The 19,350-nt window shown below is 43.3% G+C and overlaps 1 protein-coding gene across 1 annotated transcript; it reads left to right on the forward strand.

The window, feature by feature from the left end:
* The first annotated feature begins 2,918 nt into the window (after positions 1–2,918).
* Positions 2,919–18,797, forward strand: POMP (proteasome maturation protein). Its single transcript, XM_075850023.1, has 6 exons — positions 2,919–3,055; positions 4,692–4,792; positions 5,030–5,090; positions 9,919–10,020; positions 12,071–12,164; positions 18,686–18,797. Exons 1-6 carry the CDS (start codon positions 3,053–3,055, stop codon positions 18,751–18,753), a joined length of 429 nt encoding a protein of 142 aa, XP_075706138.1. The 5' UTR covers positions 2,919–3,052; the 3' UTR covers positions 18,754–18,797.
* Positions 18,798–19,350: the final 553 nt, after the last annotated feature.

Below are 19,350 nucleotides of genomic sequence, written 5' to 3' on the forward strand. Positions count from 1 at the left end.
CGTCAGCGGCTCCTTCTGAAGTGGAATCCCCGGCCTATTTTTTTTTTTCGTAGTTGCGATTTTTGTGGCGTAATCGCTGCAATTATGCCGCAAATATCGCAGCACTTGGCTTTCTGTTGCGGCTTTTGATTCCCCATTGAATGAGATAGGGAAAACCCGCATCAGAAAATCAACAAAAGCGCAGCATAAATTGACATGCTGCGGAATTAAATTCCGCAACGCAGGTCAATTTATTAAGATTAGGCTGCAATTTTTTTTCTGCAGCGTGAGCGTGAGATTTACTATATCTCATCCACTTTACTTCTACTGTAAATGCTAAGGAATTTTCACACAGAATTCCGGTAGTGTTTACGCTATGTGGGAACCCGGTCTAAGGCCTCATGCACACGACCGTCTCATGTACACGACCGTAAAAACACCCGTTATTGCGGGTCGTAATTACGTCCCGCAATAACGGGCCCATAGACTTCTGTTAGTTACGGGTACCTTCCCGTTTTCTCACAGGAAGGTGCCCGTGGCGTTAAAAAAATAGAACATGTTCTATTTTTTAATTTTACGGGCCGTGCTGCTATGCTTTATCATGGGAGCACGGCTCGCAAAAGCGGCCGGCTGCCCGTGCTCGTAATTACGAGTCGTAATTACGAGCACGGTCGTGTGCATGAGGCCAGGCCTCATGCACACAAACGTATTTTTTCCTGTCCGTAAATACTGGCATAAATACGGTCCTTGGTCACACGTATTCGACCCGTATTCCACCAGTATCTACGGACCCGTGCCCGTAAATACGGGTCCGTTGACACCAGTATTCCACCCGTATTTATGGACCCGTTTTCTCTACACTAATCGGCAGCCCCTTCTCTCTATCAGTTCTGAATAGAGAGAAGGGGCAGCCCTTTCCGCAGCGATTGAAAGTAAAATAAGTAAAGTAAAAGAAGTTCATACGTACCCCGGCCGTTGTCTTGGTGACCCGTCCCTCTTTTGAAATCCAGCCCGACCTCCCTGGATGACGCGGCAGTCCATGTGACCGCTGCAGCCTGTGATTGGCCTGTGATTGGCTGCAGCGGTCACATGGGATGAAACGTCATCCCGGGAGGCCGGACTGGAGGAAGAAGCAGGTAAGTTAACTTTTAATACTTTTAACTCCAGCGGTAGTCACTGTCCGGGGTGCTGAAAGAGTTACTGCCGATCAGTTAACTCTTTCAGCACCCTGAACAGTGACTATCCACTGACGTCGCCTAGCAACGCTCCCGTAATTACGGGTGCACACACGTAGTCACCCATAATTACGGGAGCCCCATAGATTTCTATGGGCTGCCCGTGCCGTAATTACGGCCTGAATTAGGACATGTTCTATATTTTTCAACGGCACGAGCACCTTCCCGTAAGCATACGGGGCGGTACCCGTGGCCAATAGAAGTCTATGGGCCCGTAATTACGGGCGTTTTTACGTGAGGCCTAACACATGAGGATTTCATTCAGAATTCGTTGCATACTTGCTTCATAATCTGCAGCTGAAATAGTCTGCAACATGTGGGACTGGACACATACGATTGTAAGGCTGGGTTCACACACCCTATTTACGGACGTAATTCGGCCGTTTTAACCTCGAATGACGTCCGAAAATACGGCTCCAATGCGCCGGCAAACATCTGCCCATTCATTTGAATGGGCTTTACAATGTTCTGTGCCGACGGTCATTTTTTTTACTCGCCGCTGTCAAAAGACGGCGCGTAAAAAAGACGCCCGCGTCAAAGAAGTGCCTGTCACTTCTTGGGACGTAATTGGAGCCGTTTTCCATTGACTCCATGGAAAAACAGCTCCAATCACGTCCGTAATGGACGCAGCGAAAAACGCCTGCACATGCCATTACGGCTGAAATTCCGGAGCTGTTTTCTCCTGAAAACAGCTCCGTAATTTCAGGCGTATCGGACGTGTACGTGTGAACATTCACACGGCCTATTTTCGGCCGTCTTTCAGGCTGTAAACGGCCGATAAATTGCAAGCAGAACGCCTCCAAACATCTGCCCATTGATTTCAATGGAAAAAACAGCGTTCTGTTCCGACGGGCCGTTTTTTTACGTGGCCGTTTTGAAAAACGGCTGTGAAAAAGAAGTGCAGGTCACTTCTTGGGACGTTTTTGGAGCCGTTTTTCATAGACTATTGGAAACAGCTTTAGGGTATGTTCACACGTAGTCAACAAAAACGTCTGAAAATCCAGAGCTGTTTTCAAGGGAAAACAGACCCTGCTTTTCAGACGTTTTTTTACCAACTCGCATTTTTCGCTGCGTTTTTCGTGCCGTTTTCGCGGCGTTTTTTATGTCCGTTTTTGGAGCTGTTTTCATTGGAGTCTATGAGAAAACAGCTCCAAAAACGTCTGAAAGAAGTGTCCTGCACTTCTTTTGACGAGGCTGTATTTTTACGAGTCGTCATTTGACAGCTGTCAAACGACGACGCGTAAATAACAGGTCGTCGGCACAGTACGTCGGCAAACCCATTCAAATGAATGGGCAGATGTTTGCCGACGTATTGGAGCCGTATTTTCAGACGTAAAACGAGGCATAATACGCCTCGTATACGTCTGAAATTTGGCCGTGTGAACATACCCTTAAAAACGGGCGTAAAAACCGCCGCAAAAATCGCGAGTGGCTTTAAAAACTTCTGAAAATCAGGGCGTAAAAAGACGCCCTGTATGAACGAAATGCTGTTTTTCCCATTGATTTCAACGGGCAGATGTTTATAGGAATACTAGCCTGAGATGGCTGACAACAGCGTACAATGGATCAGGCTGGCACATCAGCGCAGCACATTAGTACGTAACATCAGCCAGACAGCGACGTGACGTCACTGCATCATTACCAATCAGCCTGAACGTCTTTGAGAACTAAAACTACAATGATAGCTCCGCCCCTTAGGCGCTTACGCAGTAACACGTGAGAGTGCTACGTCATTGCGCACTCTGTTTTGCACATGCGCCGTAGAACTTGAGAGTGATTCAGAGTTCCGGGCATTGAATGGGAATCAGCGATTTATAACCGGAGAAACTGCTGTCATCATGGTGAGCACTGTGCGGTGTACCGGCGCTGTATCTCTATGTGCAGCGATGTAACATGTAGGTGTGAGGAGACGATTCTCTGGCCTGCTTTCGCTTTCTGTTTGTCAGACACTGTCTTGCTGTGTCACCGGCCTCCCGCCTGTTACTGCGCCTGCAGACTGGAGTACCGCATGTATCCCATTGTATGTTCTGCTGAGAATACGGGTGTTTTGTCCCTCGTTGTAATCCGTAGTGTAACTCTTCAGGGTTTCTGTGTGTTGTATGGGGCAGGCTGGTCTCCAGTCATGACCGTAGTTCTATCACTCCAGTGTTGTATGTTCAAAATTAAAAGTATACACACACACACACACACACACACACACACACACACACACACACACTTTTAACACTATACCTGCCAAAGTTTCTTTTATTTTTATTACTGGAGTTCCCCTTTAAATAACCGCAATGTGGCTTATCTACGGTTTATACTTCCTGCATGTAGGAATATTCAGTAGTCACTTAGTTGTGGCTGTTTTTAATGTACTTTGTTTTACTGATGTATAATATTTGCTTCAGGCCGGTTTTATTCCGGGTGAGGTGGTCCCATGTAATATATTTTATATCAATTTGGTTTACCGGAAATAACCCTGGGTGGCTGAGACCCCCACAACCCTGAGAATGGGGTACCTGGTCACCCGTTGGCGTTGTGTACGTTTTTTATAATAAAGCTTCATGGGAGATCAGAAAACAGCGTATTCAGATATGTCCTAAACTCCCATGCGTTCTAAGGCCTCATGCACACGACCGTGGTGTTTTTCTGGTCTGCAAATTCCAGGACCGTGTTCCGTGGAATGTCATCCGCAGTTCATCCGTATATAATCCACAAAATGCGGATGAAAAAAAAAAGCCTAGGTAAAACAGGATGACGACAGAACTCATTCCCGATCGTCGCCTAGCAACACTTCCGCAAATCCGCAAAACTGCGGATGACACACGGAGGTGTATCCGCAATTTCCACGGGCCCATTGACTTCTATTGGCATGTCCGCAGCGCATTTGCGGCCCGTAATAAGACATGTCCGGAGTTTCTGCGGCACGGATGTGCGGACATGCGGAGAGCCGTGAAAACACGGATAGTGGGTATGGCCACATAGAAATGAATGGGTCCGCAATTCTCCCGTGGATTTGCGGTGGAATTGCGGAGGCAAAACCACGGTCGTGTGCATGGGGCCTAACTGGGATCCATGGGTGCCTGAGCCCTCCTTCACGTGTCGTTTGTACCCTAAGATTATCGTGTTTGTCGGGAAAGATCCCAACGTACACATGGACACCATTAGCCTGACCGAGACAAGAAGTGGTGTCCGTCAGGCTGGTCTACGTCAATATACATTGTTTATAAGGATAATCTAGCACTAGACCTTCCTGAAGGATCCCAGTTCTTCTGATGTATCGCGATGTGAAGAGGGCCTAATAAAAGTGGGAGCTGCGATGTATTATCCGGTTGGCATTACTGTTTCCCTTTCTGCTTCATTCACCCGCGGTCTGGGTGAGGGTCTTGAGCTTTGTGCCAAAAGTAGTGTCCGACCCCATTACATGGAAGCCGTGACCATGATCTGTGCTGTATTAAAAGGTTGTAATAATTGTGTTTTGGTTTCCAGAATATCAAGACCCTTTCTTCACAGTTCAAGGATAGCATCCCTATTGCTGAGCTCTCTACTGAGTATGGTGGATACGGGGTTCAGGACACCCTCCGAACTGGGTACGTGAATCAGACCATGCAATACACGGGCACGATCTTCATACATGTTTTGGGGATGTTGGAATGATCGTGTATGAGCCGGTGCAGTGCTCAATGAATGGATGGATAAAATGTTTGGGTTTTTTTCCCTCCCCCCCCCATATGCTAGTTACGAACTTATCGGCGAGTAATACTTAGTCCGTTCACTTTCCTCAGATTTGCTTTGTTTAAATTTAATATATATATTTTTTATTGCAGATTTACTAGTGTGCAAAGTGAACTCTTACCAAGTCATCCATTAGAGCTTTCAGAGAAAAATGTAAGTATCGACTGAAAGAGAGAGAACACATTGAGCGTTCATATCTACCTCTCACATTATTATTATTATTATTAGCATCTACAGGATAGTTAAACCACAAAAGAGTTTATATACCAAAGTGGCGGACCGTGCGGGAGCCAGTCTTTGTTGGTTATACCCCCTTTGCTACACGACCTGTAAACAGTGGATCTATTGTCTGTTTTTTGCGGTGAGTGTCCTCTGCGTCTGTTACGTAGGGTTGACACTAATGGGCAGGACAGAGCTGCATCCCTGACCGGAATAGGACCTGCCCCAGGTTTTTTAGCTCTGTCCCACGGCGCGCACGCGGATCATTAGAAACCACCGTCGTGTGCATCGGGCCATTAGAAATGAGACATAAAACGCTGGTCGTGTCTATGGGGCCTTACCCTCCCATCACAAAGGCTCTGTTCACACTGGTGTCGTGGCTTCCATTTTTACAGGATCCATGTTGCATTTGATGGATGTGTTATGACCCTTATGATGATCTGTTTGATAGTCGTTCTAATCTTTTCTCCCATTTATTTATATTCGCTCTGTCAGATTCCTGTTTTTTTTTTACTGGATATAAATAGCGGAGCATGCTTATACAATTCTGGCTGCCAAAACATGATCTAAAAGAACTAAGGAGGTCTCTGCTTTGGACAATCCCCTACTTGTTAGGTGGGCTTTTTGATAATAAGCTGATCACAAAGTGCCCCCTGCTGGGAACCCCAGAAATCAGCTGTGGGGAAACCTGGCAGTAAGGCCTCATGCATACGAATGTAAAAATGCCCGTAATTACAGGCCCACAGACTTCTATTGGCCACGGGTACCTCCCAGCATGCTTACGGGAAGGTGCCCGTGCCGTTGAAAAATATGGAACATGTCCTATTTCGGGCCGTAATAACGGCACGGGCAGCCCATAGAAGTCTATGGGGCTCCCGTAATTACGGGAGCGTTGCTAGGTGACGTCAGTAAATAGTCACTGTCCAGGGTGCTGAAAGAGTTAAACGATCGGCAGTAACTCTTTCAGCACTCGGGACAGTGACTACCGATCACAATATAGATCAACCTGTAAAAAAAAAAAAAAGACGTGCATACTTACCCAGAACTCCCTGCTGCTTCCTCCAGTCCGGCCTCCTGGGATGACGTTTCATCCTATGTGACCGCTGCAGCCAATCACAGGCCAATCACTGGCTGCAGCGGTCACATGGACTGCCGCGTCATCCAGGGAGGTCGGGCTGGATGTCGAAAGAGGGACGCGTCACCAAGACAACGGCCGGGTAAGTATGAATTTCTTTTACTGCGGAAAGGGCTGTCCCTTCTCTCTATCCTGCGCTGATAGAGAGAAGGGCTGCCGATTACTGCAGTGCAATTTTGCAGCGAAAACGTGTCCGTATATACGGGTGGAATACGAGTGACACCGGACCCGTATTTACGGGCACGGGTCCGTAAATACTGGTGCAAATATGGGTCGAATACGTGTGACCAAGGACCCGTATTTACGCAAGGGAAAAAAATAAGTGTTCAATTTCCCTGCATCGCTAACACAGGGGAAATGAAGCATTACACAGGGCCAATTCATATCAATAGATTATCTGTCTGATACAGGACAGGACGGGTCCTCCTGTTCTGTGTATCCGCTCTCCACTCTGGCCAAGAGATAAGGATCCTGAACAGGGGACCCCCTCTATTAATTCAGAATTTCCTAATAGGATATATGAAAATGGGTTTTCTAAACTGAACAACCTCTTTAAAGGGAACCTGTCACCAGCATGTCACCTATTAAACGGACTATACCTGGTGGTAGTGGGTGAGAAATCATTTCTATATAACCTATAATTATCTTCTTAGTCGGCTCTGTAGCTTTAGTATTCAGCTTTTTAGTGTTCCCACACCGTATGCAAATGAGCAGAAAAGAGTCAGATCTTCATTTGAAAAGAGTCATATCTTCATTCCTCAAGTCTTTCCGAGTTTGCCCCGCCTCCTTACTTCTGATTGACAGCTCCTCGCCTTCCCCAGCACACAAATTCCCGCGCTTGTACATTGATGTCCTCTTCTGGTGTGTGCGCACAAAGGGACACCGGATTATTACGATAAAAGGCGCAAAATGTTTGCAGACCGTTATTTACAGTCGGAGGAGGAGTTTAGGAGAGGGGATAACGGCAATTAACTTTTTATAGCAGCGGCCAGTGAGGGATAAGTAAAGTTCAATAGGTGAAATGCTGGTGACAGGTTCCCTTTAAGGCCACATGCACACAATGCGTGTTAAATCCACAGCGTAATACAGTACCAGGAAAGTAAATGAGTGCAGTACTGTAAAGCACGAAAATGTACCTGTGGTGCGTATTTTAAAATCTTCATATCTTATCCAGCGTTTCCATCTCAGAATTGTATCTGGCGAGTTTATAAACAAAAACGCACCAAAATCCGCAGCATAAAATCGACACCGGTTTCTGCATCAAACTGTAAAATACGCATCAAAAAACGCAATATCAGGTTCAGTTTCTACCAGCGGAATTACCTGCGTTTACTTGCAGGTTTTCCATATCCATTTACGTTGCGTGTAGCCTGAAGAATTTGTCCGGTTTCAGCAAATTGTTGCTTTTTTTTTTTTTTGTATAATTAAGTTGTACAATTTTTGAGATATATATAATTTCCTGTATCCCTCGCGGTTTTCAAGATTTCTTCTTGTTATTCAGTAGGAAACTTCATTGTTTACTTCCAGAGGATACAATTCTGTCCATGGTCATGTGATGGACACACAGGTGCACGGCTCGTTACAGTTTGTGTATCAGAGCTGTGTCTTGTAACGATCCCAGCACCTGTGTGTCCATCACATGACCATGGACAGAATTGTATTCACTGGAAGTAAACAATGAAGGTTCCTACTGAATGACGACAAGCGGAGATCTCCAAAAACGTGAGGAATTACTGCAGATTGTATGTTTAAAAAAAAATGGTATAACTTTTTTAATTATCCCCAAAAAAATAACATTTTAATTTAAACCGGACAACCACTTTAGGGAATGTTCACACACACAGGATACTCTGTAGATTTTCTGCAGCGAATTCTCAAAAAAAACGCTGGTAAATAAGTCACAGAAATCCACACCAAATAGTGCATTTTTGTTGCTGCAGGAACACTTTTTTTTTTTTTTTTCTCACACAGCAGCTTTACCAGCAGAAGCAGTGATTATAGCAAAGTATATGTGCACCAACGGTTTTTACTGCGTTTCCGCTGTACAAACTGCAACAACACAAATCTGTTGTTGGAATTTATGCTCCACATTTAAGTCTATGGGTCAAACCCATTGTTTCTGCAGAGAACCCGGAGCATAAGTTGACATTCTCCGATACTGAAAGTCGCACTGCAGAACACTTTCCACACGACACACAATTCTGTTGCAGAAACTCTTCAGCATTTACGCTACACGAGTACCCGGCCTTAAGTGTGAATGGAGCCTACGGCCCCCTGAACATGCCCGTAAAATTAATCCCGGTTCCTGATTACGGCCATGCCGTGGACAGTCTTTCGCATTTGCAGGCCTTTATAAAGTATGGGAGCACGGTCCGTAAAATCCAAAAAATAGGACATGTCCAATTTTTTGCGGGGCTTTTTATCATCCCAGACACTTTCCCGTAAATATACGGGAAGGTGTCAGTGGGCAATAGAAGTGAATGGGTTTGTACTTTGATCCGCAATTATGGTCCGTAATTGTGGATCAAGATTGCGGCTGTGTGCATGGCACCTAGGAATGTGTCCAAGTTTTTAGATTGACGTCAACAGCTTGGGGTCCTTTACATGCAACAAATTAATGCTATAAAGAATTTTATTGTAGATTAATGTTGGCTCACAAGTATAAGGATATTTCATGACATGGGCACGTAAAGGACTATGGAAGGTCCACATGTTTTATATGTGATCTATATGATCTAAAGACGCTATGGAATAGGCTGCCAGTCCTTTTCTAAAGTGAACCCGTTGCTTGGGCTGGGCCCCTGTAGGTAATGTCATCCTTCAAATGTTTTCTACTCAACTGGAAATCTTGACTTCCTTTCTAGGAGTCCTGCAGACCCCAAGGGAGAGGGATCAGTTTTGTGGGTGCAATTATGCCTTCTCCTTTAGGCCCTTTTAAGTTGGCCAATTATTGGGCAAGCACGTGTTCACAGAACACTCGTTCCCGATCATTGTCCTGTGTAATCGTGACAACGATCAGCCAATGAACAAGCAAACATTCGTTCATCTGATTGGATCGTTTATGCCGCAGAAAATATGATCGTTTATGCAGCGCATCTCCCTGTGTCAGGAGGGAGAGGCGCTGCCGACAAGATAGAAATGTATGAGGACGAGCGATCCGAGTAATGACCGCTCGTCTCCATTCAAAACTCCTTGTAAATGTTTAGTCCAGTGACTCTTAACCTTTTTACCACAGGGCAAACCCTTGAAATGTTTTAACCCAACTACTGGAACCCTACACCCAACGTTACCTCAAACAAGGCACCGTACTCCATAATTTTAAATTCCCCAAAAATTTATGGTTTATTCTCAGGATAGGCCATCAATATCTGATTGGTCGGAGTCCGACTCCCGGCACCGCTGCCAATCTGCTGCTGTTCTCGTATGAGCGCTGCTTCCTCTTTATTGGGTGAAGTAAACTAAATAAAGGGGAATGTTCAGCTTTGGTTGCTATGGGCAGCAAAGCCAGTTTTCCGGTTGGACAGCTTTCATAAATGTGTTATCGTAGTTATGATTTTTTTTCTTGAATACATCTGCTCCCCCTTATGCCTCCATGTAAATATTACTAATACAGTCTGTTTAATATAGTTTCGGATAAACCAGGAAAAAGTCAGTCTCTCTACTCTAAGAAACATCCAAGGCTTGCACGCTCCTCTGAAGCTACAAATGGAATTTAAAGCGGCAAAACAGGTATGTTATAGATCACTGACAGCAAGCAGAGAAGTTGAAATTGGTGAATTGAAACACAGTGGAACACATTAGCTAATGCTGGCATATCGTGTAAGTGACGGCTAAACTAGATTGAGGAATAAAGACACTGAATTGTATTTGTAGAAGACCTGGCTCGCCGACCGTTCTCTGCACAGAGAAGTGATGTAAACCCATTGCACATCGTGGAACTCGGAAACCATGTCCCCCTTTTTTTCCAACTAATATAAAATTGGAGGAAACAGTAGCTGGGGCTCAAAATATATGGTGTTATGCATGATCTCTATAATTTCTACTGCAATTGCACCAAAACACTGGCGTAATTGCTCCGATAATTGTGGCTCAAAGTAGATCAGAAAGTTGTGAGACCAGGAGGACTGTCATATAGAAGCCACTCTGAGCAGACGGAGCATAGGACATGTTTACAGATTGTAAAGCTAGCGCTATCTTTATCCGCAGTGATCGTTGTATTGCAGTGGGGTTTTAGGTTAATAAAGGCTATGTACACCTTTTTGAAAGGAATATTTTTTTAATACGTTTTTAGTAGCTTTTAAATTGACATTTATTACTTTTTTTTTTTATATATAAACGATGCAGTTTCTATGTATCTGGTATACATAGAAGCTGTATTGTTCTGTCTCAGCCAATTCCATTGGTTCAGCTGATCTGACACAGGATCCACCTAATATCGATCATAAGCTGCGACATCGTACATACCTAGTCCTGATCAGTAGCTGCACAAAGCTCACTGGTAGTTTTTGCTACAATGTATCAGTCTGGCGTCCAGGCTGTTAAGCTCACAGAGCATTGTTAAGACTGGATACAATTGGCTCCACCTCAAATATGAGATCAGGACTGGGCGTGTACGCGGCTGCAGCTTATAAACGTAGACGATTGTTCTCATTCACTGTCGGAAAACCAATGTCTAAAGTGATAAATTCCTCTGCATTTTAATTCACCAACCGAAAAGGCGCAAGAACAATTAAACTTAGAGGCTCTGTCACCACATTATAAGTGCCCTGTCTCCTACATAAGGAGATCGGCGCTGTAATGTAGGTGACAGTAATGCTTTTTATTTAAAAAAACGATCTATTTTTACCACTTTATTAGCGATTTTAGATTTATGCTAATGAGTTGCTTAATGCCCAAGTGGGCGTATTTTTACTTTAGACCAAGTGATGTCTATTCACAATCTCTGCACTTCGTTACTGTTTCTGTGGTAGTTACAGCAGAGGAAGCGTGATCTCGTTGTAACCTGTGATCTACCGCGTGATCTCGCGAGAATACGCTTGCTCTGCTGTAACTACCACAGACAGAGTAACGAAGTGCAGGGATTGTGAATAGACATCCTGTGGAATGTCTATTCACTGTCTAAACACTTCAGTATTGTTAATGTGTTAGTATAAGACAGCACATACTGATCTAAAAGGATCCCTATGTGCTGTGTAAATGAATGGAGAGGAGTGCATGACGCTGATTGGTCACTGATTGGTCAGCGTCATACACGCCTCTGTACAACGCCCACTTGGTCTAAAGTAAAAACACGCCCACTTGGGCATTAAGCAACTCATTAGCATAAATCTAAAATCGCTAATAAAGTGGTAAAAACAGATAATTTTTTTATATATAAAAAGCCCTGCTGCCACCTACATTATAGCGCCGATCTCCTTATGTAGGAGATAGGGCACTTATAATGTGGTGACAGAGCATTTCCGCCGCACATGACACATGGCTAAGAAGTGGGCGGAGTTTAGTAAAAAAAAAAAGGTGGGGTCTTCCAGATAAATTATAACGGATATCTATGCCAGCTTGTAGGTGGTGTTGATTTCCCTTTCTGGCTCATAGACCGCCACAGATTTGCCTAATTAAGAGGCGTACATTTCTTAACAAATTAGGTTCATCAACCCCAGTCTAGGTAAATCTACCGCAAAGTATATCAGAAAGTTACAGAGCTTTTCATTTATAGCCCAATTTCACATTCTGATATTTGATTGCTTTCTATCTGATTAGTCTTGTTTTTTGTGTCTGATAGATTCAGCGTCTTCCATTCCTGCAGAGCTCTAACATTGCTCTGGACACCTTGAGCGGGAACGACGAGTGCATCAGCTTTGAAGATATTCTCAATGGTAAAATTCTCATTCACTCTTTGTCAATTAAAAACGTTCACCTCCTGGTGGCCAAATTTCTTTCCGTGTTTACCTCTCCATATTCAGACAACTGGTAATGTAGTTTGGATCAGCCATGATTACACAAAAGCAACGGTAAGTTGGTGGCCTTGTAAAGGTTGGGATTCAGGAATACACTTTATTAGAAATCAGTCATAAAGCTAGTGACTTAAAGGTAAAGTTATACTTTAAAGAACTGCAGAAGTCAGGTGACCCCCCCCCCCCCATTCTCCCCTCCAAAACGGCACAATTCTAAAAAGAGATTGAACCAAGTAATTCACCGTTCAGCACAGGGTCTGCCTTTAAAACGGGTGTCCTAACATTGTTGACATCTCTACAATATGCGACCAATGTGACCCCACGAATCTGTAAAGTTTAAGGAGTTGGCCAAGCTGGGGGCTGTCTTTTATACTGATGACCTATCCACAGGATAGGCCATCAGTATATGATTAGTGGGGGTCAGACACATGGACTCCATGTCGATCAGCTGTTCTGGGGTCTGTGTGTCGGACCCCCACCGATCACTTATCCTGTTGGTTGGTCACCAGTATAAAAAACAGCCCCCAGCCTGGAAAACCCCCCCCCCCCTTTGTGGCAAAAGTGATGGGAAAGTGCCGCGCTCACAGCTGCCATGTTGCGCAATGGCTATAATGGGCCAATGAAAGCTAAGCAGATCACACAGGAAACAAAGTGGTACTCTGTTTTAGTGATTGGCGTGGGTCACTGCAGCTGGCCCCCTGCCGGTCGTATATATTCTAGCAATGTGCCACCAGTCTTTGCTGAGACCACCTTTTAAAGCTGAGTATCAATGCTCCATATCTTCTACTGAATGTGCGATGCTGGTGGATCTCCATAAGAACATGGAAGGTCAGTGATGTCACCCCATTAGCAGCTTGGACAGAACCACTCTGAACTTTCCTGGAGTTGCCCTTTAACCCCTTCCTGACATTTGTCCCCAGCTGGGCCCTGCAATCGCAGGACTGCCGACTGCTATTGTGACAACAGGAGACCTAACAATGGCCTCCTGTCTGCCATTATGGAAGCCAATTAGGCCCCGCCCGGAGGCGAAGCCTAATCGGCTTGCTGTCAGTGAATGACTGACAGATCTAATACGTTGCACTACGTAGGTAGTGCAATGTATTAGGAAAAAAATCTGACAGTTGGACCTTCAAGTCCCCTAGTGGGACTAAAGTAAAGTGAAAAACCATACGTATTTGGTATTGCCGCGACCGTAACGGCCTAAACTATAAAAATATTATGTTATTCCACTCAGTAAACGCCGTAAAAAAATATGTAAAAAACAATGCCAGAATTTGTTTTTTGGTCACTTTGCCCTACAAAAATTTGAAATAAAAAGTGATCAAAAAGTCGCACGTATCCAAAAATGGTGGCTATAAAAACTATAGCTCGTATCGCAAAAAACAAGCCCTCATACAGCTCCGTCGACTAAAAAAAAATGAAAAAGTTATGGTTCTCACAACATGGCGACCGAAAAAATATTCTTTTTACAAGAGTAATTTTATTGGGCAAAAAGTTGTAAAACATAAAGTGCTATAAATTAGATATCACCGGAAATCGTACTGACCCGCAGAATAAAGTTAACATGTAATTTATAACGCATCGTGAACGCTGTATAAAAAAAAAACCTATGCCAGAATTGCGGTTTTTTTTGGTCACCTTGCCACTCAAAAAATAGGATAAAAAGTGATCAAAAAGTCGCATGTACCCCAAAATGGTCCCAATAATAACTATAGCTCGTCCCGCAAAAAAAAACAGCCCCCATACCACTACGTCTATGAAAAAAAATTGGTTAAGGCTTCCATAAGTCATGAAATAAAAATATGCAGTTTTGCAGATCAGAGGGGAACATTTTGTTTGTTTCAAGAGGCGATTTTATCGGGGCCCTAAAATTATGGGAGGGCCCAAACATATCTGCTGGAAGCGAGGGTGCCCTTTATTATACCAGGACAACACTTCCCAGAAAAATTCCCCAAACTGCAAAGGTGCGGAGTGTGGACCAAAAGGGGGATAAGGAAGGACACCATTTATCAGTGCGACACCGGCCTGTGCAGGAAGGATTCTTCACAGCGTAACACACATCTATGGATTATTTTATTGTTTACCCCAATATAATACCACCTGACTATGCCCCTGATGTCCTCCGCCCAGCTTAGATATGCCCCACATTATAAACTGAAATTCCAGTAAAACTCAAACAAAACTATTACCAACAGAAAAAAATAGGACATAGATAACTTCAAAACCACAAAGAAGGCCATACTTACTAAGTGGGTGGGTGGGTGAAAACCCGTTCCCAGCAGGATGCAGACAGCTCAGAAATGCTGCAGAAGGAGGGTGCATTAAATAGTAATAGCCACTCCCACTAGTCTTGGGGGGAGTGGCGAACTAAGTGCTCACAAGTGTGCGATAAATGAGTGCAGTGTTAGTGTAGTGCTAAGGTGTGAATGTATGGTAAAAATGAAATGTGTATGTATAGGAGTGTCAGAACTGTGTGATAGTGTAATAAAAAAGAAATAAGTGTAATGAATAGCGGTCAGTGCTGTGAATAGTACATGGGGTGTCAGTACTAAGTGTAATACGTGGAGGGATAATGTGCTGGTCGTCAGGCATAGCATATCTCGCCGATTCACAGCCTATTTGTAACGCCGCTACTGTCAGCTAAAGCGGGCTGCTCTGCATGCGAAACCAAACGCCAGCACATCATGCCCTCCCAGCATATAAGACCTGGCCACGTCCTGAAAAAAAGTATATATAGTAAAAATATCCATGAAACATGGGGTATTACCAAGCAAAATCCGCTCTCCAAAAGCCAAATGGCGCTCCCACCCATCTGAGCCCTACAGTGTGACCAAACAGCAGTTTACTTCCACATATATGGCACCACCATACCCGGGAGAACCCTTTTAATAACTTTTGAGGTGTGTGTCTCCAGTGGCATAAGCTGGGCACAACATATTTGCCACTGAAATGGCATATCTGGGGAAAAATTTGAATTTCTACTTTGCACCATCCGCAGCGCAATCATTTATGGAAAAGACCTGTGGGGTGAAAATACTCACTACACCCCTTAATAAATGCCTTGAGGGGTGTAGTTACTAAAATGGGGTCACTTCTCAGGGGTTTCTTTTATTTCTGATCTGGGCCTCTGCAATTGTGAACCAATTCTGTGTAAATCGCCAAATTAGGTCTCATTTTTGCATGGTATTCTCTCACTCCTGAGCCCTGTCAAATGTCCAGGCAAAAGCTTAGGGCCACATGTAGAGTGATTCTAAAACCGGGAAACACAGCATAATAATTAGAGAGCTGTCTTGTTATGGAGGCACAAGCTGGGCACCACATATTGGCATATCTATGGAAAAAATCCCATTTTCACTCTAATATCGAGTGCACACTAATTTATGCAAAAAACTTTCGGGGTTAATATGCTCACTACACCCCTAGGTGAATACCTTGAGGGGTGTAGTTTCCAAAATGGGGTCACTTTTGGGGAGTTTCCACTGTTTTGGTCCCACAGGGGTTTTGCAAATGCTACATAGCGACCAGAAACCAATCCAGCAAAATCTGTACTCCGAAAGCCAAATGGCACTCCTTCCCTTCTGAGCCCTGCCGTGTGCCCAAAAATGAGTTTATGACCACATATGGGGTATTGCTGTACTTGGGAGAATTTGCTTAACAAATGTTGGGGTTCTTTTTCTGCTTTACTTTTTGAGAAAATTAAAACATTTTGTGCTAAAGCTAAGTCTTATTGGAAAAAAAATGAAATTTTTATTTTCACTGCCCAATTCAAATAAAATCTATGAAACGGCTGTGGGGTCAAAATGCTCACTACAACCCTAGAGTAATTCCTCAAGGGGTGTAGTATCACAAATGGCGTCCCTTTAGTGTAGTTTCCACTGTACTGGTACCTTAGGGGCTTTGCAAAAGCGACATGGTGTCAAGAAACCAATCCAGCAAAATCTGTGCTCCAAAAGCCAAATGGTGCTGCTTCTCTTCTGAGCAGTTGCTTTACAAATGTTGGGTTCTTTTTTTCCTTTGTTGAGAAAATGAAAAATTTTGCGCTAAAGCTACATCTTATTGAAGAAAAAGGATTGTTTTTATTTTCACTGCCCAATTCTAATAAATTATATGAAACCCCTGTGGGGTCAAAATGATCACTACACCTATAGATAATTTCCTCAAGCGTGTAGTTTCCAAAATGGGGTCACTTGTGGGGGGTTTCACTGTTTTGTCCCCTCAGGGGCTTTGCAAATGTGACATGGCCTCCGCAAACCATTCCTGCTAAATTTGAGCTCCAAAAGCGAAATAGCGCTCTTTCCCTTCTAAGCTCCGCCGTGGGTCCAAACATCCGTTTATTACCACATGTGGGGTATTGTTTTACTTGGGAGAAATTGCTTTACAAATGTTGTGGTGCTTTTTCTCCTTTAGTCCTTGTGGAAATGAGAAAAAATTAGCTTTGAAAGAATGTCGATTTTCATTTTCACGTCCTACTTCCAATAATTTCTGCAATAAACCTGTAGGGTCAAAATGCTCACTATACCCCTTGATAATTTCCTCAATGGGTGTAGTTTCCCAAATGGGGTCACTTTTGGGGGATTTCCACTGTTTTGGCACCACAAGAGCCCTTCAAACCTGACATGGTGCCTAAAATATATTCTAATAAAAAGGAGGCCCCAAAATCCTCTAGGTACTCCTTTGCTTCTGAGGCCGATGCTTCAGTCCAGTAGCACGCTAGGGCCACATGTGGGATATTTCCTAAAACTGCAGAACCTGGGCAATAAATATTGAGTTCCGTTTCTCTGGTAAAACTTTGTGTTACAAAAAAATGGATTAAAAATGAATTTCTGCAACAACAAAAAATGAAATTTGTAAATTTCACCTCTACTTTGGTTTAGTTCCTGTGAAACGTCTAAAGGGTTAAGAAACTTTCTAAATGCTGTTTTGAATACTTTGAGGGGTGAAGTTTTTAAACTGGGGTGAGGTTTTTGGAGGTTTCTAATATATAAGACCCTCAAAGCCACTTCACAACTGAACTGGTCCCTGAAAAAATAGCCTTTTGAAATTTTCTTGAAAATGTGAGAAATTGCAGCTAAAGTTCTAAGCCTTGTAACGTCCTAGAAAAAGATGTTCAAAAAAAACCGATGCCAAACTAAAGTAGACATATGGGGATGTTAATTAGTGACTATTTTGTGTGGTATTACTGTCTGTCTTACAAGCAGATACATTTAAAGAGGCTCTGTCACCACATTATAAGTGCCCTATCTTGTACATAATGTGATCGGCGCTGTAATGTAGATTACAGCAGTGTTTTTTATTTAGAAAAACGATCATTTTTGACAGTTATGACCTATATTAGCTTTATGCTAATGAGTTTCTTAATGGACAACTGGGCGTGTTTTACTTTTTGACCAAGTGGGCGTTGTGGAGAGAAGTGTATGACGCTGACCAATCCGCCTCATACACTTCTCCCCATTCATTTACACTGCAGATAGCGATATAGCTATATCACTATGTGCAGCCACATACACACACTATAACATTACTGCAGTGTCCTGACAATGAATATACATTACCTCCAGCCAGGACGTGATGTCTTTTCAGAATCCTGACACTTTTGTATCGTCTGTGTGATATTTACAGCAAGGCAAGCGTAATCTCGCAAGATTATGCTGTAAACTGTCATTTAAAACGAGATTACGTTTGCCTTGCTGTAAATCTCACAAACATTAGCGAAGTGTCAGGATTGTGAATAGACATCACGTCCTGGCTGGAGGTAATGTATATTCACTGTCAGGACACTGCAGTAACGTTAAGTGTTTGTGTATGTGGCAGCACATAGGGTTATAGCTATATCGCTTTGTTTAGTGTAAATGAATGGGGAGAAGTGTATGACACTGATTGGTCAGCGTCATACACTTCTCTACACAACGCCCGCTTGGTCAAAAAGTAAAACACGCCCAGTTGTCCATTAAGAAAGTAATTAGCATAAAGCTAAAATTGTTCATAACTCAGTCAAAAATGATAGTTTTTCTTAAAAAAAAACTGTTGTAATCTACATTACAGCGCCAATCACATGATGTACAAGATAGGCCACATATAATATGGTGACAGAGCCTCTTTAAATTTAGAAAAATGCAAATTTTTGCTATTTCGCTAAATGTTTGTGTTTTTCACATTTAAATACTGAATGTATGGAGAATTTTTCCAGTAACATAAAGTCCAATGTGTCACGAGAAAACAATCTCAGAATCGCTTGGATAGGTTAAAGCATTCCGAAGTTATTTCCACATAGAGCCTCATTTTTTTAAATCTGACATGTTTCACTTTGTCAGGAAGCTCAAAAGTGGCCATAGCGGGAAGGGGTTAATCACTGCAATTCCATGTCCATAGAGTTTTGCCCATTGACTTCTCTGTTTGAGGCTTCCAGTTTCTTGATCTGATCAGCTGCCGTTTATGTTTTGCAGATCCTTCTCAGTGTGAGATGATGGGAGAACCGCACATGATGATGGAACACAAGTTGAGCTTGTTATAATAAATCATTTTCGAGACTTGAATAAAATGTTTGGATTCTTTTGACTGAAATGTTTTCTTTTCAGCTGTATAATAACCTGTCCATTTCACGGTAATATTTAGCCATTGTTTAAAGTGCTAACATAATAACAAAAAGTAAAAAATGCTTAAAAAAATCTCTCTCTCATTATATTAAAGAGGCTCTGTCACCAGATTTTGCAACCCCTATCTGCTATTGCAGCAGATCGGCGCTGCAATGTAGATTACAGTAACGTTTTTATTTTTAAAAAACAAGCATTTTTGGCCAAGTTATGACCATTTTCGTATTTATGCAAATGAGGCTTGCAAAAGTCCAAGTGGGCGTGTTTAAAAGTAAAAGTCCAAGTGGGCGTGTATTATGTGTGTAACATCTGGGCGTGTTTACTTCTTTTACTAGCTGGGCGTTGTGTATAGAAGTATCATCCACTTCTCTTCAGAACGCCCAGCTTCTGGCAGTGCAGACACAGCGTGTTCTCGAGAGATCACGCTGTGTCGTCACTCACTTCCTGCCCCAGGTCCTGCATCGTGTCGGACGAGCGAGGACACATCGGCACCAGAGGCTACATTTAATTCTGCAGCA

Source organism: Rhinoderma darwinii, chromosome 2, assembly GCF_050947455.1.
Source record: "Rhinoderma darwinii isolate aRhiDar2 chromosome 2, aRhiDar2.hap1, whole genome shotgun sequence".
NCBI classification, from domain to species: Eukaryota; Metazoa; Chordata; class Amphibia; order Anura; family Rhinodermatidae; genus Rhinoderma; species Rhinoderma darwinii.